The following is a 25,968-nucleotide window of genomic DNA, read 5'->3' as shown; positions in this document are numbered from 1 at the left end:
AGACAATTGAGACATGGATTGTGTTTGTGTGCCATTCAGAAGGTAAATGGGTAAGATAACAGTTTCTCGTGCGTATCAAGAATGGTCCACCACCCAAAGGTCATCCAGGCAACTTGACACAACTGTGAGAAGCATTGGAGTCAACATGGGCCAGCATCCCAGTGGAATGCTTTCGACACCTTGTAGAGTCCATGCCCCGATGAATTGAGGCTGTTCTGAGGGCAAAACGGGGTGGGGTGTACAACTCAAAACTCAATATTAGGAAGGGGAATTTGATGTTTAGTATACTCTGTGTATATCACCAGAGGATACTGAGGGGAGAACGGCTCATCATAATGTCCGTAATGGAGCAGATGGAATGGCATGGAAACCATGTGTTTGATGTATTTGTTATCATTCCACTCCAGTCATTAGAACGAACCCGTTCTCCCGAATTAATGGGCAACGCACCTCCTGTCGTGTATATATATTATTTAGTCCTCTCAAAAAATGTGTTGTTTTTGGGGGTTGGTGTTGAGCAGGCGAGATGAAAGGGAAATTTGTAATTCAAATTTCAACAATGCAGCAATTGATTGTGTCAGCCACTGAATAAATCAGTAATTGGATCATATTTGTCTTTCAACAGCAGAAGAATGACTATATGTAATACATATTCAAAGACTGACTATAACAAAAACCCTGCATCAAAATTACCATGTAATGTCTAAAAGTTCACCATTAACTACTTTTCTACCAAAATAGAGAGCATTACTGTATATTGTCTATAGGGCAACAGGGTACATTAAGCTAATGTTTTAAAAGTACTGCCATGGGACACTGCGTCTCTGGATGGCATTGATTTTATTTGTCTCCCCCTGCAGATCCCTCCCCCCATCTTCCCTTCTGCTCTCTACATCGAAGGCCCACTGGAGCACACAGAGAATTACTATCCCACTGACACAATGCAGGCTTTTGAGGTTTGGGTACTGATTTCATGCCGATACCCCTGGTATTTCTGCTGGGGAATAAAAACACATCTGACGTTGACACTGTAGTGGGATCGCTGGAGTTTTTCACACCCTATCTCTTGCTATCTCTTACAACATTTATGAACATAACAGTGAATGGGTATTATTCTGTGTATGTTTAAGAGGGAGCTTCTAAAATAGGCTTAAAAACAGGATTCTCTGGAGACGTATTTGTCGCGGATATGGAAAGGCATGTAATAGTCGCTGTGCCAAAAATGAAAATCAGTGCTATTTTTTTTTGTTTTCCCTCTCTAACTTTTTAGTTAATAGATTAGGCTCCAGCTTGACTTTGGTAGGCAGAAAAAGGGAGTAATGTATGTTTTTTATTTTTTATAGTACTTCTGAACCAGCCCATCGGTTCTGAACCAGCCCACCAAAGCTGTACATTCAGAGTTACATGTAATAGGGATTTGGTGAAAGAGAATATTGAGTCATTTGTATAACTAATTTATTTCATTAATTCATTGATGTATACTTTAAGGCAATCTCTTTGCACATTGCTCTTTCAAGGCTTAATTTCTTAAATATCATTTACTAGATCTAAATATACAGTGCCTTCAGAAAGTATTCATACCCCTTGACTTTTTTCATATTGTGTTGTGTTACAGACTTAAATTGAGATTTTGTTGTCACCGGCCTTCACAAAATACCCCATAATATAAAAGTGGAATTATGTTTTATTTTATTTTTTACAATTAATAAAAAACAAAAATCTCAAATATCTCGGGTCAATGTAAATTGTCCAGTGGCGATTTTGATGAATTATTCAGCAGTCTAATGGCTTGGGGGTAGAAGCTGTTGAGTTGTCGTAGGGCTGGATGAGTTACAGTTTTGACTTAAAGCTGCTCAGTTATCAGAGAGGAAGGAAACCGGTCAGGGATTTCACAATGAGATCAATGGTGACTTTAAAACAGTTACAGAGTTTAATGGCTGTGATGGGAGAAAACTGAAGATGGACCAACAACATGGTAGTTACTCCACCATACTAACCTAATTGACAGATTGAAAGAAGGAAGGCTGTACATAATATGACAGTGAATGTTCCCGAGTGAACGAGTTACAGTTTTGACTTAAATCTACTTGAACATCTATGTCAATACTTGAAAATGGTTGTCTAGCAATGATCAAAAACCAATTTGACAGAGCTTGAAGAATTTTGAAAAGAATAATGAGTAAATGTTGCACAATCCAGGTGTGGAAAGCTCTTAGAGACTTACCCAGAAAGACTCACAGCTGTAATCGCTGCCAAAGGTGCTTCTACAAAGTATTGACTCAGGGGTGTGAATACTTATGTAAATGAGATATTTCTGTAGTTCATTATCAATGAATTTGCAAGCATTACTGAAAGCATGTTTTCACTTTGTCATTATGTTCTTTTGTGTGTAGATGGGTGAGAAAAACATATATTTAATCCATTTTGAATTCAGGCTGTAACCCCCGAAAATGTGGAGTAGGTCAAGGGGTATGAAAGCGCTGCACATGACTGAATGTGTACAGTAGGCTACATGCTGCTGTAAAGGGCAACATTTTGAAAAGCATTTCCCTAGTCCTTGACATGTTATCAGAAGTGAGAAATGCCGTCATATTCCTTCAATTCTCTTAATGTTCAATTCATGCCCCTGAACGAGGCAGTTAACCCACTGTTCCTAGGCCGTCATTGAAAATAATGATTTTAAATTAAAAATCTTTTTTTTTAAATGTTAGAGTTCTTTACAGTCCTTTATCAGCACTTTTCTCAAGTGCTGATAAAAGACTGTCTTTCTGTCTTATCATGGTATTCATTACGCCTGTTTCTTTTTCTACAGAGTGAAGACCCAGAAAGGTACCGAAAGGATTCCTCCGTACATTTGTGATTGGATGTGAGTCTACTTTTGACCCCACAAAACTGAAGATGACGTTGCTATGGAAACTGCTGTTGCTGCAGTCACTCATGGGGTGCCTAGCAGGTAAATAACTTTTGATGCAAGCAAGAGCTCTCTTTGTGAAGTTTTGTGTCTCATTCATATGTTTTTTGGGGGCAGGTTGCAGTGTGAAAGCCATAGTTTAGAATGAAGCTAGCTCAAGTAACACAGGACACAGGGAAACATTAAGATACAAATAATGAGGTTGTAAAATGTATTTGATAATAAAGGAGGTTGTTAAAGGAAATCATTGTAATTGTATGGTCGGCAGTCCGTAAAGGTTGACTGCTGTTAGCGCAATCGTTATGAATATAAACAAGGAGATTGGGTTGCGGATATGAAATTAAAGACAGAAATATTAAATGTAATGCATTGATTGCAAAAGAGTGTGAGATTTAATCAGCAGAGGAAAAAATGGCAATGACCTTTGTTCTGGGGTAAACTAAGACTGCATCATGTTCATACAGTAGAATGTACTGCAGAGTCAAGGCCAAAAATGTGAAATATTAGACAATGACAGGTGAAAAATAGAAGCTTTGGACTTCTACTGTCATAATCGAATGGTTGCCGCTTGCGGTAACTCGATTTGGCGTCATTTGGTTTGGTGAACAGAGAAGCTCTCCTCAAATTTTCGTAAAATATACATAATTAGGTTAAATACATATAAAGGATCATTGATAACATTAACATTGATATCAAAGCTTCATTGTTTCATATAATTCCTGTCACTATCTGTTTGGATGTCAGATGATAGTTCTTTAGGTTACAGAAACATTAGGGGGCTAAGGGGGATGGGAAAGGAACGAAGGTCAAAGGTTGCTGATGACGTCTGCGTTGTGGATGGTGGATGACGGATGGCATCTTTCCCTTCAAGATGTGTCGATACGTGTCTAGATTCATGGTCTCCGATACGATACAGGAACGGTACGTTTTAGTTTGAAACGATTCAGTGTGATTCACTGTGATTAGAGAAAGAATCGATGCGATTTCTTCCTCTGTGATACGATTCGATGCACTAACATGTTGCATAAACACATGAATTTATCATTCTAAATCATAATCTGCTGCTGATGGAGAGCTCATGAGCTGGATTAGTCTGACCTGACTTCTGTGTGTGTGTGTGTGTGTGTGTGTGTGTGTGTGTGTGTGTGTGTTTGTGTGTGTGTGTGTTTGTGTGTGTGTAAGTTATTGTCTATGGTGTACAGTGGGGTCTGAAATTATTAACACTCTTCATGAAGATGAGCAATAATGACTATCTAAAATACATCATTCAAATACTGAGCTATATTGTATGCTTAAAAAAAGACATGATCTTCTACATTGTAGAATAATAGTGATGACATCAAAACTTTTATATAACACATATTGAATCATGTGGTAACCAAAAAAGTGTATTTTATATTTGAGATTCTTCAAAGTAGCCAACATTCCCCCTTGATGACAGCTTTGCACAATCTTGGCATTCTCTCAACCAGCTTCACCTGGAATGCTTTTCCAAAAGTCTTGAAGGAGTTCCCACATATACTGAGCGCTTGTTGGCTGCTTTTCTTTCACTCTGCGGTCCAACTCATCTCAAACCATCTCAATTGGGTTGAGGTCCAGTGATTGTGGAGGCCAGGTCATCTGATGCAGCACTCCATCACTATCCTTCTTGGTCAAATAGCCCTTACACAGCCTGGAGGTTTGTTGGGTCAATGTTCTGTTGAAAAACAAATGATAATCCCACTAAGCGCAAACCAGACAGAATGGCATATCGCTGCAGATTGCTGTGGTAGCCATGCTGGTTAAGTGTGCCTTGAATTCTAAATAAATCACAGACAGTGTCACCAGCAAAGCACCCCCACACCATCACACCTCAATGTTTCACGGTGGGAACCACACATGCAGAGATCATCCGTTCACCTACTCTGCGTCTCATTAAGACACGACAGTTAGAACCAAAAATCTCAAATTTTGACTCATCAGACCAAAGGACAGATTTCCACCGGTCTAATGTCCATTGCTCCATTGCTTGGGCCAAGTCTCAAGAAGAGACTGGGCCCAAGCAAGTCTCTTCTTCTTCTTTGTGTCCTTTACTAGTGGTTTCTTTGCAGCAATTAGACCATGAAGGCCTGATTCACGTAGTCTCCTCTGAACAGTTGATGTTGAGATGTGTCTGTTACTTGAACTCTGTGAAGCATTTATTTGGGCTGCAATTTCTGAGGCTTATAACTCTAATAAACGTATCCTCTGCAGCAGAGGTAAGCCTGGGTCTTCCTTTCCTGTGACGGTCCTCATGAGAACCAGTTACATCGTAGCGCTTGATGGTTTTTGCAACTCCACAAAGTTCTTGAAATGTTCCGCATTGACTGACCTTCATGTCTTAAAGTCATGGTGAACTGTCGTTTCTCTTTGTTTATTTCAGCTGTTCTTGCAATAATTCTTGTATTTGACCAAATAGGGCTGTCTTCTGTATACAGTGGCTTAGCTAAAGTATTCACCCCCCTTGGCATTTTTTCTATTTTGTTGCCTTACACCCTGGACTTTTTGGGCGGTTTGTATCATTGGATTTTCACAATATGCGTACCACTTTGAAGATGTAAAATATTTTTTTTATTGTGAAACAAACAAGAAATAAGATAAAGAAACAGACAACTTGAGCGTGCATAACTATTCACCCCCCCCAAAATTAATACTTTGTAGAGCCACCTTTTGCAGCAATTGCAGCTGCAAGTCTCTTGGGGTGTGTCTCTATAAGCTTGGCACATCTAGCCACTGGGATTTTTGCCCATTATATAAGGCAAAACTGCTCTAGCTCCTTCAAGGTGGATGGGTTCCGCTGGTGCACAGCAATCTTTAAGTCATACCACAGATTCTCAATTGGATCGAGGTCTGGGCTTTGACAAGGCCATTCCAAGACATTTAAATGTTTCCCCTTAAACCACTCAAGTGTTGGTTTAGCAGTATGCTTAGGGTCATTATCCTGCTGTAAGGTGATCCTCTGTCTCAGTCTTAAATCTCTGGAAGACTGAAACAGGTTTCCCTCAAGAATTTCCCTGTATTTAGCGTCATCCCTCATTCCTTCAATTCTGACCAGTTTCCCAGTCCCGGCAAATGAAAAACATCCCCACAGCATGATGCTGCCACCACCTTGCTTCACTGTGGATGATATGTTATTCTCGGGGTGATGAGAGGTCCATCAAGGAAAACTCCAGACATAGAGTTTTCCTTGATAGACAAAAAAATACATTTGAGTCTCATCTGACCAGAGTATCTTCTTCCATATGTTTGGAGAGTCTCCCACATGCCTTTTGGCGAACACCACATGTGTTTGCTCATTTTTTTTCTTCTTTAAGAAATTGCTTTTTTCTGGCCACTGTTCTGTTCTGGCCACTCTGTGGAGTGTACGATTTAAAGTGGTCCTATGGACAGATATTTCCGCTGTGGAGCTTTGCAGCTCCTTCAGGGTTACCTTTGGTCTCTTTGTTGCCTCTCTGATTAATGCCCTCCTTGCCTGGTCCATGAGTTTTGGTGGGCGGCCCTCTCTTGGCAGGTTTGTTGTGGTGCCATATTCTTTCCATTTTTTAATAATGGTTTTAATGGTGCTGTGTGGGATGTTCAAAGTTTCTGATATATTTATATCTGATCTGTACTTCTCCACAACTTTGTCACTGACCTGTTTGGAGAGCTCCTTGGTCTGCATGATGTTGCTTGCTTGGTGGTGCCCCTTGCTTAGTGTTGTTGCAGACTCTGGGGCTTTTCAGAACAGGTGTATATATACTGAGATTGTTAGATCATGTGACACACAGGTGGACTTTATTTAACTAATTATGTGACTTCTGAATTTAATTGCAGTTGCACCAGATCTTATTTAGAGGCTTCATAGCAAACGGGGTGAATACATATGCACGCACCACTTTTCCGTAAAAAATGTACATTTTTTTTTTAAACAAGTTATTTTTTTCATTTCAGTTCACCAAGTGTGACTATTTTGTGTATGTCCATTACATGAAATCCAAATCAAAATAAATTAAAATTACAGGTTGTAATGCAACAAAATAGGAAAAACACCAAGGGGGATGAATACTTTTGCAAGGCACTGTACCAACACAACTGATTGGCTCAAACGCATTAAGAAGGAAAGAAATTCCACAAATTAAGTTTTAACAAAGACACACATGATAATTGAAATGCATTCCAGGTGATTATCTCATATCTCATTAAGCTGGTTGAGAGAATTCCAAGAGTGTGCAAAGCTGTCATCAAGGCAATGGGTGGCTATTTGAAGAATTTGTTTAACACTTTTTTGGTTACTACACGATTCCATATACTGTATTTCCTAATGCTGATGCCTTCACTATTATTCTACAATGTAGGAAATAGTAAAAAAGAAAAAAGAAATTGAATGAGTAGGTGTGTCCAAACTTTTGACTGATACTGTACATATTACCTCAATTACCCCGATTAACCTTGACCCCCGCAAATTGACTCGGCACCGGTACTCCCTGTATATAGCCTCGTTATTGTTATTTTATTGCTGCTCTTATAATTTCAGCACACAAAACATTTTAGCATTTAAATGCTGAAGGTGCTGCACAGATGTGCAAGATCAGGAACAGGCCACTTACCTCGCGTTGATCAGTGCATGAAGCTGGGCACAGTGCGTGGTTTGACCAGGCTTCTGATATTGCCTGGGGTTGTTCTGCATGCAAAATGACTTGTAGGTCAATGACTGTCAACACAGTTACATGCAGTTCAATGCTGAAGGAGTGGACACATCAGTTGTGAGAGCTATTTGATATTTCTGTAAAGTCAAAATAATTTAATATGAGCATTTGGATCAGTTTGCGGTCCACGGACCTTATGCACTTGTATCTTAAACATTTGAATCGGGACCCGAGGTGAATCTACATCTCTACTACTGACCTAAGTGAAGTAGTGTGTAGAATACGCCCTTGCGGTTATAGCACACTCTGTGTGAAAGACATTTGTTAGTAAATGTTTGTTCTTGTGAAGATTACAGATACGACGAACATGAAAGAACCCCTGCTTTCATCCATGCTGATCCATAATGGAAGTGTGTTTTTGCTCATTTAGTTCATCCCTACATCAAACCTAATACAGTAATCAGAAGAGGTATTATAATATCCCCCTTGAACCCAGTCATCAATGTCCACAGTGCCATTGAAAATCTTTCAGGGGGAAATAGAGACTCATGGAGAGTGCTCCTGTTCTCCCTATCTGCCTTTAGTGCCGCCGTGAAAGAAACAGTAAGGCATACACTCTTATTTCTATACAGTATAGCAGGGGAACAGGGGGATATGAATCACACAGAAATCCTTATTGTAAGTTTCGGTGTATGCGTCATTCATGTACAGTAAAGCTGAATTATAGCTTCATTATACAATGGGTGTCAGTTGTTCCCCACAGGGCTCTCCTGCATTGATCACATTTTGATGGAGGATTTTAATTTCTCTTGCTTACAAATTGGTGGGGGTCAACGGAGAACATCAGTTGGATTTCTCAGTCTTTAATCAAGAGGCATTATCCTAGTCAAGATTTTAAAAAGGCTCTACTGATGAAGCACTAGACTCTGGCACTAGTTCACCCTCCCCATCCAACACTAGACAGTTTTGAGACTGCACGCCTTTCTTATTCTCATGATTGGGAGTTGGAATTTGATTGTAAAGGAGTCTGTAGACTTCATACTTGTCTTTTGTTCTTATGTGTCATTCAAATCAGACTTTGGCGTTCACTCAGCATGCAGTTGGCACTGGCTGATTGACCAGCATCTGATAAACACAGTTTGTTGCCACAGTACTCATATAGTAAAGCTAGAAGAGCCGCTACCTCTATGGCCAGAAATGATTTTGCACTCGATCTGTTTCTCTTTAAGGACCAATACATAAGCTATCCTAAGTATTCCAACAAAAAGAGTCCTTTACCTGCTGTTGAAAATTACAAGACAGATGTGGGCAAAAAAATGTAGGCTAATAAGTATCATTATGTTTTCAGTGATACACACAACATTTTATCCATGTTACATCTGGGAGCAGGTTCTAGTAATTTATTATCTTTGAAAGGTGTGATCCCAGTTTGCCATGTACTGTAAGACACTCGTCTTTCATGACGTGCACTAGCTGTCTGAATGCAGCTTTGTGAAACTGACCGAAAAGGTCAAGCAACCTGGCGAACGCCAGTGAAAGGGAAGGTTACCCCTGAAAAGGCAAGGATTCACAGTCAGACTGTACCGAATGTGTTGAGGGGGCCGTAATGATCTCTGTCCCCTGCTAGGCGTGTTCCTTTGTTCTGCTAGTGTGCCTCAACAGGGCTGCCTCCTGTTTCCCCTGCCTGCACTGTGCTGCCTGCGCGTCACTCTCACCCTCACTGTTAGCATCTGATTACCCCAGCGCAGCGCCACACTCTTCCCCGGGACACGCTCAGAATCCTGATACCCTGCCTTTTATTCCTGCTTACTCCACCATGATGACGGCCCATGCCTTTACTTAATTTAGCCTTTACTTAAGCTACATACATTTTTATTATATAAAATATTATTAGCATATTAGCACAGTTACGCTAAGCAGCACTAATGGTACTTACAGTATGAACTCGGCCCTGATGGCTTAGCGTTTTGCCGCCTGTCCCAAAACCATTTGATTTCCACGCCTAAGCTGCTTGCTGTGCTCGTGGAGAATAAAAGTGTCTTACTCCATGTGGGCTCAAATGTCTTTAAAGGCCACATTGCTGTGTAAGTGAAAAAGGACATGAAAGAGACATTGTGCACACAAAGGAGTTCTCTATGGCTAAACGGTGAATCGTTTTGCATCGTTTTCTTAGCGAGATGACCTTCACAGCTCCAGAGACATTACTGTAGTTGTTCTGTCTCTGTGAAAGTCCACCTGTTGTTGTTAGAACCCGGAAAAGAACATGGAACAAAACGGTGAATGTACTTTCAGGATGCCTTTATGGTCCAGAGCACTTCTCCGAATGAGGATGTCGCATCAGCTTTGCTTTCTCTCTTATGCTTTCTGAGCTGTGCCTATAGGTATAGAGTCTGTCTAAAGAAGCCACTAAAATACATGTGCGCATCCTAAAGGGCATGTTACTGAATCAAGGTTGTACGACATCCTTTCATGGATTCCTCCTCAGTTCACCTTTTCTCTGGGATTTCAATAGGGGCTGAGTTATTTTCAAGATCCTGAAGGACAGAACACGAGAGATCCATAGACGTGAAACAGAAGGACAAAGAGGAAAGTCCGTTTTCACACCAGCTGCTCTGGATATCCTGGTGTTTACTGTATTGTACTGTACACCAGCGTAGGACAAACGTGTTTCAGGGGAGGCCATGCAGAGTACAACATGTGTTATATCTAAACCGCCACAGGAAATGTCCAATACGAGCCATAGCAATACTGCAAACACATGAATATGATTTTGCAAAGTCACTTTACAATGCAGGTTTTGTATCATCTTGTCGTATTGATCAATTTCAACACATTTTTCTTTCATGGGTAATACTCAATGTTTTCAGGCGAAAAATGAAACAGCAGGATTCCACAGCAGTCAGTTGATGGCCAAGTTATTCAAGGCCTGTAAAGCAAACCCAGTAGGTGGCATGTAGACAAAGCCAATTTTCATGAAACAATTTTTGTCCTCTGTTTCATTTCATGTTCATGTAAGAGTGCTGTGTCACCGACCTACTGCTGCTGTTGTGAATAAGTATGCTAATATAGCCGTAAATAGCTTGCTCAGTTTGCTCTCCTTATCCAACCTTGTACACTTTTATGAATACACACAATTTCTTGGGGTGGGCATAATGGTGTCATGTTACGGCCTTTATCTTCCCCTTGCATTAAGGTCCACACAGCAGGCACTTCATAGCCCTTATCACTATACATTGGACGAAATTGTTCTCAATATATATCGCTAATAGAAATCTTAATTTGATTATACAGTACCGGTCAATAGTTTGGACACACCTACTCATTCAAGGGTTTTTCTTTATTTTTGACTATTGTATACATTGTAGAATAATAGTGAAGACATAGGAACTATGAAATAACACATGGAATCATGTAGTTAGCAAAAAAAGTGTTAAACAAATCAAAATATATTTTATATTATTCAAAGTAACCACACTGTGCCTTGATGACAGCTTTGCACACTCTTGGCATTCTCTCAACCAGCTTCACCTGGAATGCTTTCCAATGTATGCTGAGCACTTGTTGGCTGCTTTTCCTTCACACTGCGTTCTAACTCATCCCAAACCATCTCAATTGGGTTGAGGTCGGGTGATTTTGGAGACTTCATCTGATGCAGCACTCCATCACTCTCCTTCTTGGTCAAATAACCCTTACACAGCTTGGAGGTTTTATTTTTTATTTTATTTTACCTTTATTTAACTAGGCAAGTCAGTTAAGAACAAATTCTTATTTTCAATGACGGCGTAGGAACAGTAGGTTAACTGCCTGTTCAGGGGCAGAACGACATATTTTTACCTTGTCAGCTCAGGGATATGAACTTGCAACCTTTCGGTTACTAGTCCAACACTCTAACCACTATTCTACCCTGCCGCCCCCAGGTGTGTGGGGTCATTATCCTGTAATGACAGATGATAGTCCCACTAAGCGCAAACCAGATGGGATGGCGTATCGCTACAGAATGCTGTAGTAGCCATGCTGCTTAAGTGTGCCTTGAATTCTAAATAAATCAATGACAGTGTCACCAGCAAAGCACCATCACACCTCCTCCTCCATGCTTCGTGGTGGGAACCACACATGTGGAGATCATCCGTTCACCTACTTTGTTTCTCACAAAGACAGCGGTTAGAACCAAAAATCAGATTTCCACCGATCTAATGTCCATTGCTCATGTTTCTTGGCCCAAGCAATTCTCTTCTTATTATTGGTGTCCTTTAGTAGTGGTTTCTTTGCAGCAATTTTACAATGAAGGCCTGATTCACGCAGTTTCCTCTGAACAGTTGATGTTGAGATGTGTCTGTTACTTGAACTCTGTGAAGCATTTATTTTGGCTGCAATCTGAGGTGCAGTTAACTGTAATGAACTTATCCTCTGCAGCAGAGGAAACTCAGGGTCTTCCTTTCATGTGGCGGTCCTCATGAGAGCAAGTTTCATCATAGTGCTTGAGGGTTTTTGCGACTGCACTTGAAGAAACTTTCATAGTTCTTGAAATTTTCTGCATTGACTGACCAACATGTCTTAAAGTAATGATGGACTTTTGTTTCTCGTTGCTTATTTGAGCTGTTCTTGCCATAATATGGACTTGGTCTTTTACCAAATAAGGCTATCTTCTGTATACCACCTCTACCTTGTCACAACACAACTGATTGGCTCAAATTGCATTATTAACTTTTAACAAGGCACAACTGTTAAGACCTTTTAAGGATGTTGCGAATTTTCGCAGCTTTTTGTTAAAAATCGCGCAACATTTCAGCGCCCTGCTATTCATGCCAGGAATATAGTATATGCATATGATTAGTATGTGTGGATAGAAAACACTCAGATGTTTCCAAAACTGTTTAAATCACGCCTGTGGCATTTACAGAACGGGCGTTTCATCGAAAAGTGCATGAAAATCTGTTCACTGAAAATGGAAAAATATATCCTTCCGCGACTACAGGCAAAGCGAACCAAATTAAATAGAGCCGAGTTTTCATTGGCTACAGCTTCCACAGGTTGTCTAAAGTCACGTCATTTGTTTCGCAATTGATTCTTGGTCTAACCGAAACAAGGGAACTCCTTCCCTACTGTCCCCGCCCAGATTTTTGTTCGACCATTTCAAGACATCTTTTTCTCCACGGACAAGCTAAACATTTCACATCGCCTCCTGAGGAATTTTATCGCTTATTAACGTGTACTAATACCTAAAGTTGCATTACAAAAGTATTTCGAAGTGTTTTGTGAAAGTTTATCGTCGACTTTTTGATTTTTAAAAAATGACGTTACGTTATGAAATGCTAATTTTTTTCTTTACTCGCACAGTATTCTTAGCTCGATATCTAGCCTATATATGGACCGATTTAATCGAAAAAAGACCCTAAATTATGTTTATGGGACATCTAGGAGTGCCAAGAAAGAAGCTCGTCAAAGGTAATGAATGTTTTATATTTTATTTCAGCGTTTTAGTTTGCGACGGCTAACGCAAAATCTGTCGTTTTAGGTGACATTGCAGTATTTTGAGGGTGAATGGTATCAGATAATAGCTTCTCATGCTTTCCCCGAAAAGCATTTTACAAATCTGACTTGGTGGATGGATTCACAACGAGTGTAGCTTTAATTCAGTATATTGTATGTCAATTTTAATGAAAGTTTGAGGTTTATCAACCTCTATGTTGGCGCTCTTGAGCATTTCCGCTGATTGTGGTCCCCACTTCGGTACCACGTCCTTAACAAGAAGTGCATTCAAGGTGACTACCTCATGAAGCTGGTTGAGAGAATGCCAAGGGTGTGCAAAGCTGTCATCAATGCAAAGGGTGGCTACTTTGAAGAATCTCATATGAAATATATTTTGATTTGTTGAACACTTTTTTGGTTACTACATGACTCCATATGTGTTATTTCATAGCTTTGATGTCTTCACTATTATTCTACAATGTAAAAAATAGTACAAATAAAGTAAGGGTGTGTCCAACTGTTGACTGGTACTGTATGTCACAATCACCTATATTTCAAAAGCAATTCACATGTATTTAATAAGGATTCATTGAATTGCTCTTGACTCCAGCAAAATATGGTTTCAGTTTGGAAAATTATAAATCAGTTCCAAAATGTTTACAGAATGACTTTATATGGAGTGATATTAGTGCCAACAGAACTATCACAGATCAGTCTATTTGATCGAAATTGCATTGTCTGCAATGTGTCTACAGGCAACTTGAACACCTAGTTAAAGTAATTAACACTTAGCATCTCGCATATTAGTCAGAATCTCATGAAACTAATTATACTTTTTTTCCCCTAGCAGCTAAAAGCTATCGTATAATCTCAAAGGAAAAAGCATTGCGCTTCATAATGATTGACTAGTTAAAAGCGTGTTGCAACATTATTGTTCTATTAATCCTATTGATCTAAAGACAGAGGACGAGAAAACAACCCTTGTGTCTATTAAGAGCTGAAAGGAGTTTGAGGTGGGGTGCCGTTCTCAACTGGCCCTGAAATTGTCCTTCGGTGTGGTGTGGTGATCGGCAGTGCTCCGTCCTCTCACACTGGGAGGGATTGTTGAGCTCTTAAAGGGACAGTGCTGTAAGGTGTGGTTTGTAGTTACACCACGAGCAGGCGAGAAGGGCTATGCTCGAGATGGAAGGACCACTGGATGGATCAAAGTAGGCAAATATGAATATCCATGGACCATGCAAAATACATCACATTGGTAACATGGAAATCGCTGTCACTCATGGAAACACATGGAAATATATTTTCACCTCAGCATTATGATGAGTGATAGCTTGGCTGTTTTACTGTTTTTGCACCAACATCTCTGGCTGTTGATCGTCAGAGTGTGACAATGGCTTGGCTCCTGACATTTTCTGATGTAGTTTGTGGCAGTGCTCCCCTAAATACTTATTCTATTCATCTCCAACTAGGCATTGTGGTAGCTATGTTCAATACAGGGCTGCTGCCTGCCAATACCAGGTATCCAATTTGATCCATATCCTATTCATGTCTTCTCAAGTCAATTACAATCACGTCAATTACATCAAACTTATTAACTTGAGCATTTTTCTTCATTCCACTGATAATGGTGATGAACTGATTTCAGAATAATAAGACATTGTCATCTGAGAGGCTCTAATTATGGCATACTTGTTTTCAAATGCAATTACTTTCAAATGTGTTCACTTTTTTTTTGTCTGAAAGGGATTCTGTCTGTAAATGCATGTCATATCTGTGCCCTATCTACGGGAGATGAATACTCCCCTGTCCCACTGAACTACTCCAGCGCAGGAGAGAACCATTCTTTCTAATAGCTCAGCTGAAGCATGAAAGATATGGGCAGATTTTCTCAATTCCTTGACCTTGAACCCATTTATGAAGTCTTTTTACATGGCCTTTCTACGAAGAGGCTCGCCTAGACATCCACTCTGGCTCCCAGAGCATGGAGAAATGCATTCCCTCTGAAGTTTTCTGTATAGCTCGTGTATCTGCTCCAATTGTTCCACCAGTGTATCTGGACCACGTGTCTTGCGTTGTCTCCACGGAGGAGAAAGGAGTAGGAGGAGGAGGAAGAGAGGACATCTAAACGAACACCTATGCAGTAGCCCAAGAGTCCAGCAGCTGCTAGAAGACACTTGATTCAGCTGGCCTATAGTAATGATGGGGGAAAAAATATACTGTTACATATCGGGATATTATTTTTGACAACATATACAGTTGAAGTCGGAAGTTTACATACACTTAGGTTGAAGTCATTAAAACTAGTTATTCAACCCCTCCAAAAATGTTTTGTTAAACAAACTTCGTGCATGACACAAGAAATATTTCCAACAATTGTTTACAGATGGATTATTTCACTTATCATTCACTGTATCACAATTCCGGTGGGTCAGAAGTTTACATGCACTAAGTTGACTGTGCCTTTAAACAGTTTGGAAAATTCCAGAAAATTATGTCATGGCTTTAGAGGCTTCTGTTAGGCTAATTGACATCATTTGAGTAAATTGGAGGTGTACCTGTGGATGTATTTCTAGGCCTTCCTTCAAACTCAGTGCCTCTTTGCTTGACATCATGGGAAAATCAATAGAAATCAGCTCAATTTTTTTTGTGGACCTCCACAAGTCTGGTTCATCCTTGGGAGCAATTTCCAAACGCCTGAAGTTACCTCGTTCATCTGTACATACAATAGTACGCAAGTATAAACACCACGGGACCACTCAGCCGTCATACCGCTCAGGAAGGGGACGCGTTCTGTCTCCTAGAGATTAACGTACTTTGGTACGAAAAGTGCCAATCAATCCCAGAACAACAGCAAAGGACCTTGTGAAGATGCTGGAGGAAACAGGTACAAAAGTATCTAAATCCACAGTAAAACGAGTCCTATATCAGCATACCCTGAAAGGCCGCTCAGCAAGGAAGAAGCCACTGCTCCAAAACCACCATAAGAAAGCCAGACTACAGTTTGCAACCACACACTTGGAGAAGTGTCCTCTGGTCTGATGAAACAAAAATAGAACTGTTTGGCCATAACGACCATCGTTATAGTTGGAGGAAAATGTGGGAGGCTTCAAGCCTAAGAACACCATCCCAACCGTGAAACATGGGGGTGGCAGCATCATGTTTTGGGGGTGCTTTGCTGCAGGAGGGACTGGTGCACTACACAAAATAGATGGCATCATGAGGCAGGACAATTATATGGATATATTGAAGCAACATCTCAAGACATCAGTCAGGAAGTTAAAGCTTGATCGCAAATGGGTCTTCCAAATGGACAATGACCCCAAGCATACTTCCAAAGTTGTGGCCAAATGGCTTAAGGACAACAAAGTCAAGGTATTGGAGTGGCCATCACAAAGGCCTGACCTCAATCCCCTAGAAAATGTGTGTGCAGAACTGAAAAAGCGTGTGCGAGCAAAAGGGCCTACAAAAATGATTCAGTTACACCAGCTCTGTCAGGAGGATTAGGCCAAAATTCACCCAACTTAACGTTTGACCCAAGTTGAACAATTTAAAGGCTATTTGCTACCAAATACTAATTGAGTGTATGTAAACTTCTGACCCATTGGGAATGTGATGAAAGAAATAAAAGCTGAAATAAATCATTATCTCTACTATTATTCTGACATTTCACATTCTTAAAATAAAATGGTGATACTAACTGACCTAAGACAGGGAATATAGTAAAATAAAATTGGGAGAGTATCGGAATATTTTTTGCACTAGTCGGCTGTACCTGCACCGAAACTCCAGTATTTGTCCTTCATAGCTTGTTCTCCACCTTCTATTAAAACAGGGAGCCAATTTGTTTTCAGCACTTTTGTTTACATGACTGATGAAAACATGTTTTCTCATGGTTCTTTCTGGTCCCTCTGCAGCAGAAATATGGTGAGCAATATGTTTGAAACATCGAATCGCAACACATAGAATCGTGAGAATCGCTATTCATATTGGATCGTTTTGTTTTAATATCGGATGGTGAAGTCCCAGGTAATTGCCAGCCCTAGTTTGGAGGAGTGTCATCTGAGTGATAGGCTGGGAGTGGCTGTAATATGTGAGGCTTGGAATATGAATCTGTGTTGAATGGATACTGGAAGAATTCACAAAGTAGATTCTCCTCTATGCTGGACTCCTTCTGGGCCTTTTTTATTCATGCTGAGGAAAGCTCTGCAAATTCATTTTCTGTCACCTGCTATTGGGCATCAGATTAGTTTGGGAGGAGGCGGGGTTCAAACAGCTATTGCTTTTCAGCATTGCCACCAGACGGTCTTGGGCGGTCAAAGGCAGCCCTGAATATTGTATGGCAGGTGTGGAACATGGTGGGATAGGGAGGTTTCTGAAATGTCGTACCTCAGTCCGCCTTGGAACATGTAAAGATTTCTCTCCCAAACTAAAAAATAAATAAAACAGAAGTTATTTTGAATGAATGTCTTGACTCCCGTTGTCAAAAAAAAAAGATGTACCTACCTCCAGCTGTGCAGATATTCCAGAAACACCTGGGACCAAGTGCCTATGGGTGCATATTAAACAACGTTCCTGAGGTAGTTGTAGCTCTACCTACACAGTGGAATTGGGAAGTTCCATTTTGGAGAAGTGGAAAACACATTAATGAACAGCAATCATTAAAGAAAGAGGATTGCAGTTGTGTTTACAGCTTAATCCACATAAGCTTGGGGACCATTGTGGTAGCAATTATAGGCATAATATACTTTTTATGCAATTATTTTACACTATCATCACAATTATTATGTTGTTATTCCTGTGTTATGGCATTACTAGGGTTGCAAAGGGAGGGTATGTTACTGGAAACGTTCCAGTAATCTACCAGAAGTTTGGTAACTTTCAAGGATTATATGTAATTTATCATAAAACATCTAGTGGCCCTTTTGGGTACTTCAGTTTATCACAGGCGTCTGTAATTATCTCGGGCCCTCTGTGTGGCTTTATCACATGTAAAATGTATGAAATAATTAAACAAGATGATTTTAAAAAGTACATTTGAATGACAAAGCTGTAAAACATTCTCCTAAATATAAACCATCAACTTAGTGAATACTATTGCTGTTTCATATGAGGGTTTCAGCATGAACTATCCTTTATAAAATAAATTTACACCATTTATTTATTTGACGATGTCAATACATCTTTGTTATAAATGTTTTGCCACCAAACTGGTGGCAGTTATGAAAAAACTAAATAGTTTGAAGAGTTGCAGAGATAATTGAAAATGTGCCATTGTTGATCAGGTGCTTTTTTCATTATTTAGGGTATTTTCTCCTGAACCATATGGTTTATCCACTGTGGACAATATGGACACACACATAAAATATATGCTATATATGAATACATTTAAAAAAAAATGTTTAAGTATAAATAGCCAAAGTTACCATAGAAGATTCCGGTAACTGAAATAAATTACAGGTAGCTTTGCAACCCTAGATATTACACCCTTGAAGTATGTAGACTACAAAGCCTGAAACTATGCTCAACTTTCAATTTCTGTATAAACCTCGGTGTCATAAACTCTGAGAAGGCAATCAGTGGATGTCATTTGCATTGTATTAGACTGACCCCAAGGCACAGCTTTGAGGACACAATCTGCACTAAATATCCAGCTCTTTGGGCCAAGGTTTTCTAGATCAGGAAAAGCACATCTAGGGGAAACTGAGTTTTCAAAAACAAACGGGAGTAATTTAGTCCTGTGGAATAATATCTGTTGTTGTTGGTTATTGTAGGGTTGGTCTTTCTGTTTAGCATATAGAGTTTGATAAGGTGTGTGGTCCTGGGATTTACATTTTCAGGAGCATCTCTGATTGATTAAATGTTAGTCAGACATGTAGGATAAGTCAAAGCCATCACCTGGGCTCAGTGAGTTTGCATAAATATGCATGATGCCATCTGCAGCTCAATAAAAACATTCACTGGGTTGCTAATGCTGTTTGCACATGACATGCATTATGTTTTCAATTGTCTACTACTGTATCTTCCTTGTTCATTTGAAATCTGCGATGGAAGCATCTGTGACGGCTCAGACTGATGGCTAATATACATATATTTATATGCTGTTCAATTAAACGGTGGACTTGGTACTGTCATTTTGTTCTAGCCAGGGTGATATTCATACAGTGCCTCTCTCTGCTCTTATCCACTGGCCGTGAAGGATGTAGCTAGTTGTGCTTGTGCCTGGACTGCCATGCATGTCAGATGGTCTGGTTGGATGTTAAAGTTCCAGTGGAAAGGCGTTCTCTCCAGGCAGTTTGACAACGGAAGGCTTAACATCGACCTCTGTCATTCCACTGGGTGGAGTGTCCTACCCCCTCTGTAGCAACCCACCCCCTGGTGTCAGGCCAGGCCAGCTGAGAGGTACTGCTGCTGGGTAGACTTTGTGGCCAATGGCCCCTGGATCTCAGTCCGGATGGACCTCCTAACCAGCACAGCTGTCCCTGCTGTGCCTGCTTCAATTACAATGTGTTTATTAGGATTAAATTAGCATGTGAGATGGACTAGAGTCAATCCCTGACCAGTAATGCTATATATACTATATCAGGGGTAATATAGGCAGCTCTCTTTTTTGACGAAATATAGCCAACTCTCCTTACATATTGTAAAAGATCTATACTGAACCATTCAACAAAAACACATTAGCTTATTTTTCTGTTTTCTAGACTTCCTCGTCCTTACAGAGGGAAAGGTAATATGCCCTTCCACGCTGACTGTTCCTCCTCAAACATGACTACGGTTCTACTCCATTAAAGGATTCATTAGCCAGGCTATCTCGTTGATGACAGTATTAGTGAGAGCTCAACTCCTGTCGATGAAATCTAACACGGTGTCTTAGTAACGGGGAGCGTGCCCGCCTGCCTGCCTCTCCAGGTGCACTCACCTGCTCCTCCTCTGGAGAAGCAATTATTCTTTGTGTGGTAGGATGAAGGAGGAGGCGCTCCCCAGACGGTCACACAGCCAAGCCCCTGCTAATTGGTGATGTTAGGGATTCAGACCAGATGCCAGGAGCTCCTCGCTCCCCTTCTCCTCCTTTCTGCGTTGCTTCCTTCTTTCTCCACTTTGGTTTTGTTTTGTCAACACTTGCTTTTGATATGTATATCAATAAATGTTTTATTCATGCAATCTAGGAAATCAGTCGGGTTAGCCCCGTGCCCCTCTTTATTTCCTCCCCACAATGATTCACCACATGTGTGTGGGTTCACAGTTTCAAAGGTGCTTTTCTGAAAGGCTGGTACAATTAAACAACCCGGGCGAAAATGAATGATTAATGCAATTGTCAATCTCACACCCGGAGAAAACAGCGCAGGTGAAACTGCAGATCCATGGTATTTTTTCTTCTGTTTTTCTGACAGGCTCCAGTATTTTTAATGAGTCTGTGATGCTAATTGAGTGGCTGGGAGGGAGGATTGATCAGTGCTGCTCTCGGCAGAACAGCTCAGAGGCATGGGGCAGAGGCAGGGGCACTGGCAGGATGTGCTGTATGGCGTAGGTTTACAGTTCCTGTCTCCCAAAGGGCGTGTGCACCTGTTCCAGAATAACGGCTCTGGCTCTCCCTGTTAATCATCACTTTAAAGATGTGACGTTTAATTTAAACTGCGCTCTACTAAGATCATGTCAACGTTTATTAAGTCTCATAATGACTGTGACAGCAGAGGCCATCTTTGTGAAGAGCAAGTCACCATGACTCATGGATGGTAGTCCCCCCCCCCCCCTGCCTGACTGCCTACCAGTTGTCATGGAACTTTGACTGATGCAAGCCAATTCAAAGTGGTGATGTAGTAACTATGCAGTACTACCACACACGGATACTTTACATAATACAGTTGGTGTCTTGGTAAAAAAAAAATCTAATTAAATTGTTTTTATCCACTGTTAGAGTAACTCCACCACCTCGTCTATGTGCTTTCCTCATCAATATGTCCTATAGTCATGTAGAGTACCACTGCAAAATATTCACTGATGAGAACAGAAATGCTATGCACATAGTCAATACCAGCTTGAGACTTTAGTCAATTGCCTGTTTGGTTGAACATTCTGTTCTGTTTTTACCCCCCCCCCCCCCACCCTGTACAGTAGCTTTATGGTTTAATATATATATTCTCCAGTCTCCGCTGTTGTTGCATCATCCATCCAGGGAAGGTAGCATTGTGGACCCGAGATAAACACACGAGTCTGTCACATCGCTTGGGACTTCAGTCTAACCAGTAAGGACTCTGATGAGGCTGTCTGTCTGGGTGGAAACAAAACAAGTCCAATTATACCAGCTCAAGTGCAATGCAGTGGAGGCAGGCAAACAATATGTTTTTTTTTTTGTATTCTCTATCACAGACACCCTTTACTGGAATTATATTCTTTGTATAATGGAAAATAAGGATTCTGGTGCACACACACAAACATACACGCATCAACTAGATATATGAACCCATTCACTTTTAAATAAATACCAGATAGGCCTACGCACTTGTGAAAAAAATCAGCCAGTCTTCACATACCTGTTGAAGGGTTGTGAAATTAGTTATGAATTTATTTGCACCCTGCTTCGCACAAACACAATAGTTTACCACTCAACGATATGCAATATCCATCAGTTTATGCGACTATAAATTGAAATAGCTGAGTGCTGTTCTCTTGACGTGCTAGTCACACACGTACACATGTACACACACACAGGCGCACGCGCGCACACACACAATCACACACACAGTGTGAACACATCATTTTCATACTTTATTTACAGTGAGAATAGACAGCAGTCTGGAAGCAGCCAAGCCCTTCATAACGCATTTTCAGTCCACTAAACAGCTCTCACTGGGTGCAAAATGTAAAGATCTTACCAAAAATGTATCATTTCAAGTGGTCAGTCATAGATAATCTTTGTCCAGTTTCTCTTGTCATTGTGGTTACAGTAATTCAAAGGGAATATCATGTGAGACACTAGATATCAATTACACATCTTTCTTAGAATAATTCATTCATTTTTTCATTTTTTTTCTTCATTCTTTCATTTTCAGTCGTATTATTCATTGAATCTGGAACAAATTAGTGTGATCATTTTCTCTCAAGAATGAAAAAAAAAAGACATTCTGAGAATAAAATCTGGCTTCCATGACAAGTTCATAAAGGTCATCCCACAATCAGTGGGTGAATACAATTGGCTTGGTCTTATTACAGATGGCAACAATAATGACACAAAAATGTAAACCTGTTTACGTCAACGTTTTGGAATAGGGTTTATGGCCTCTGTCTCTGTATCGTACACTTTCCAATGTATTCCCCATTAAACAATCATCTATTCCATTTGTCATCTCTGTGATAAATCTAGCAAGGATGTGGGCATTACTTCAGTCCTAACTCTCTCAGTGTATTGAGGAACCTGATTATGACCCCGTGAAAATGTGATGGAAAACTATGAAAACACCACCTCAGTCTCATAGCCTGAATTTTGCATGAGAAATGGGGGAAGTGTGTGTGAATGTCACAATTATGAATGCAAGCCACCAATTTGAGCCATGCTGGAAATACAGAGCGCTGGGGCTCCTTCTCAGCAGAAGTATACCCTGGTGCTTTCACCTGACAAGTTTCTTCTGCCAAATATCATGCTCATGAATCGTGCAATAAAGCTATAATCTTTCTTGTTTTTTTGGTCTGGGGTACGGTATGTGAGGCCAGTAGGGAGTACTGTAAAGATAGCTGCATGTGTTCCATGAGGCTTTAATGGTGACCTACTTTCACTGTAGAATAAGATGTACAGTACACTATTATTATGTCTGCCCAGAACGAGAGCGAAGAGGGTGTGCTGCTTTCTTTAACTGTATCACGTACTGGCAATAGAATATCCCAAATTGGGAATGGGAACGTGTCACAATCAGTGGAGACTGTCGCATCTGTTGCAGAAGTGATATGAGTTAAGACTTGCGGCAATACACTGTAACTTGTCTTCACTCATTACGTTCACACATGCGTTCTTTTGCTAAAGCATGTTATTAGAGCCACTCCCGAATTGTTTTTCCGACGGGCCTAGTTTGAAAACGGGAAGAAAAGATTTTAGGTCTGCAGGGAGTACTGTATCGTAGTTAGGGTTTTTGTTTTGAAACGCATTTTGTCACATTAGCTTATCAGTCACGTGACGTCTCCAGCATGGTTTTCTGTTGTTTTTCATTTTTCCTCAGGGGAGGTACCTTAGAGAAGATCCCAAACAGAAACAGCAGATGTGTTCATTTTCATTGCAAAGTTCTGGGAAAAACAGAGCTTATCTTTCCCCAAATTAGCATGACGTCTCAATGACTGCTCACAGGGCATCAAAGGCATGTAATTATAGAAATTGTGCAATTTGTGGGGGTAGGACAAAAGCTACGGTCACAAACACAGGAAATCATTCCCCCAGTAAGGTATTTTCGCTGTTATTGTTTATTTAAACATGGCATTGAATAAGGCAAATTGTCATGTTTTGAGTGGCTTTGTTATTTACTGCACAATGTAGCATTGATACATCCTGCTGCTAAAAAGCTTTTCTATTCCGGAGACAAAATAAGTGGCCTGGATCGCCATTGTAGAGGCAATATGCACCACCGCTGCAAGCCAATAAGAACACTGACCTTTGATGTTATACACATTTCAGGAACCAGTCATGAATATCTTTTAGCCAGGCTAGCCACAGGCAGGTGTTAAATACACTCTTTGGTTGTGTTTTTTTTTTGTGTTTTTATTTTATTTTTAAATGACTCGACAGACAGTCCATAGTCATGTCTTGATGGATCTGGCCCGAGCATGAGTCTGCTACTACTGCAGCGCAGAATGGAAATGGCTGAAGATTGGCTAGGTAATGTACTGTATAACCCTTGAATCACATCTAATCACATTCTAGGCCAAAGGTAAGGTGGTTGCAAAGACTGTCACTTGTCCTTTGTCCCATGGCTTACTGACACTAAAGGCTTTTGTTAAGTCATGCACACATAGCCCATTGGATTCCCAGCTGCCCATGGAGTAATGGAGACTTCCGTTCGGTGTGTGTCATTTCACTGAGAGAATACAAAACCACAGCCGAGGAACGCTAACCGCACAACTAATTGCTTAAACGTCTGCAGAGACACAACTACTCCAATAGCACTTTGTGAAAAAAAGGATGCAAGTTAAAACGTGTCCCGACTGGTATACATTTGGAGATCTCCTATTACCGCCTAAATGGCTTTTGAAGACACGTCTCACTTCCGATAATTCTTGTCTGTGCGACGGTGCTGTGACAGACGGAATTAATTGATATGTTTTGTCTGCTTGTGGTTCGCCCCCCACCTTTTGGTTTTACCAGGTCTGGCCTGTTTGCTGCCTCGGACTAATTGCCTGTTTTGCAAGCAGGTTTGTTGTCTGAGCCTGAGTGTAAGCTGAGTGTTATCCCCTGTCCGTGTGCCCCCTATAGAGAGCAGTGTCCTGCAGAGCCCAGTATTCACCAAGCAGCCTGGCAGCATTGTGTTCCCTGTGGACTCCCAGGAGAAGAACAGAGAAGTGGTGTTCAGCTGTGAGGCCCAGGGAAGCCCATCTCCACTTTATCGGTGAGTATGTATTACACAGTGCACATCTCCGACCACAATCATTTCCTCTGTTCTGTTCTTGTGGATCGATCATTTTGTGAATTTTATTTCATTCCGATGTAGCACCCTGACTGCTGGACACAAAATCGTTAAAAAAAATTAATAAATACAGTACGAGTCAAAAGTTTGGACACACCTACTCATTCCAGGGTTTTCTTTATTTTTACTATTATACTACAACGTGGAAAATAGTACAAATTAAGAAAAACCCTTGAATGAGTAGGTGTTCTAAAACTTTTGTCTGGTACTGTATATATATTTTTTAGCTCATTGAGATCACACACATGAACGGTAAAAGCATTCATCCCACTTAAGAAATAGTATGGAACATTATCTTTCCTATTTTGGGAAAAGCAGTGTGGCTCTGGTTATGAACATTATCTTTCCTATTTTGGGAAAAGCAGTGTGGCTCTGGTTGTGAACATTATCTGGTTCAAACGAATTGAGGCAGAGGCTCAAAGAGACTGTCCCTTTCGCTCTCTCTTCTTCTTTTCCTGGACGGTTCGTTAGTCTATCGAAAGGTTAGTAAGTTGTATCGCTGGCAACTGCAAGGTTCAAATCAATCATGTTTGCACGGTGAAATTGCTGGGTTGAGATTTAGAAGGATTGGTACGTTTAATACTTGGGATTGAGCCAGTTTAAAGGGTGACCTAATCAGCTGTTTCCTGTCAAGGTCGCTGTACAGTCCTGTCAGAGAGAAGCACAGAGCCTTGGGGTGGGATGGGCTGCCTGCCTGCCTGCCTGCCTGCCTTCTAAGACTGTATTCCTTTACACAGCTGTAGACTAAATCATCTTCAAAGTTCATTAACTCCACATCACAAAACCGTATGCTGTGACTGGCTGATGTAAGAGAGGCTGGGCATTACATTTGGCTCATCCTCTGATATGCTTTAAAACGGTCTGTCCCTACAAACATAAAGCTTCTAAGAGAATATTAACTCTGGAAAGAAGAAGCATTGTTCCCTGGTTCTGGGTCTATTTGGTTTCCCCAAAAAAGAAAAGTACAATGCAGAAGGCTAAAGGAAAAAATGTGACATTCTACAAACTCGTAAGCCACGTGGCTTTGTATCATGCCACTGTATGGACATCCTGTTGAAAACATGATTGCATGAAGCATGTGCTTAACAAACGGAGCTGCTGTACCAGTGTCCCCCTCTAGAATGATTGATAGCCAAAGAGATTATTCGATTGTCTGCAGCATGTCCATGTACTTGATTAGATGTGTTGCTCGATGTATCATAGCTGTGATGTTAAATTCTGTTCAAGAGTCAGTGTCTGGACAACATCTAGTGACAAGACCATAGATTTCATCTTAGTGTGT

At 40.6% G+C, this 25,968-nt stretch overlaps 1 protein-coding gene across 3 annotated transcripts in view; it reads left to right on the top strand.

Annotated features, from left to right (window-relative positions):
- LOC115136960 (contactin-4-like) overlaps positions 1 to 25,968 on the top strand; it is a 165,910-nt gene that overhangs the window by 20,769 nt on the left and 119,173 nt on the right. For all 3 annotated transcript variants that reach the window (XM_029672915.2, XM_029672896.2, XM_029672906.2), the window contains exons 2-3: positions 2,813 to 2,953; positions 24,476 to 24,608. In XM_029672915.2, the coding sequence (XP_029528775.1) occupies positions 2,899 to 2,953; positions 24,476 to 24,608 (188 nt within the window). In that variant the 5' untranslated portion in view covers positions 2,813 to 2,898. The remainder of the gene's footprint in view (positions 1 to 2,812; positions 2,954 to 24,475; positions 24,609 to 25,968) is intronic.

Source organism: Oncorhynchus nerka, linkage group LG2 (genome assembly GCF_034236695.1).
Source record: "Oncorhynchus nerka isolate Pitt River linkage group LG2, Oner_Uvic_2.0, whole genome shotgun sequence".
NCBI lineage: Eukaryota > Metazoa > Chordata > Actinopteri > Salmoniformes > Salmonidae > Oncorhynchus > Oncorhynchus nerka.
Note: the sequence above shows the minus strand (reverse complement) of the source record. Positions and strands in the feature narration are given on the sequence as shown.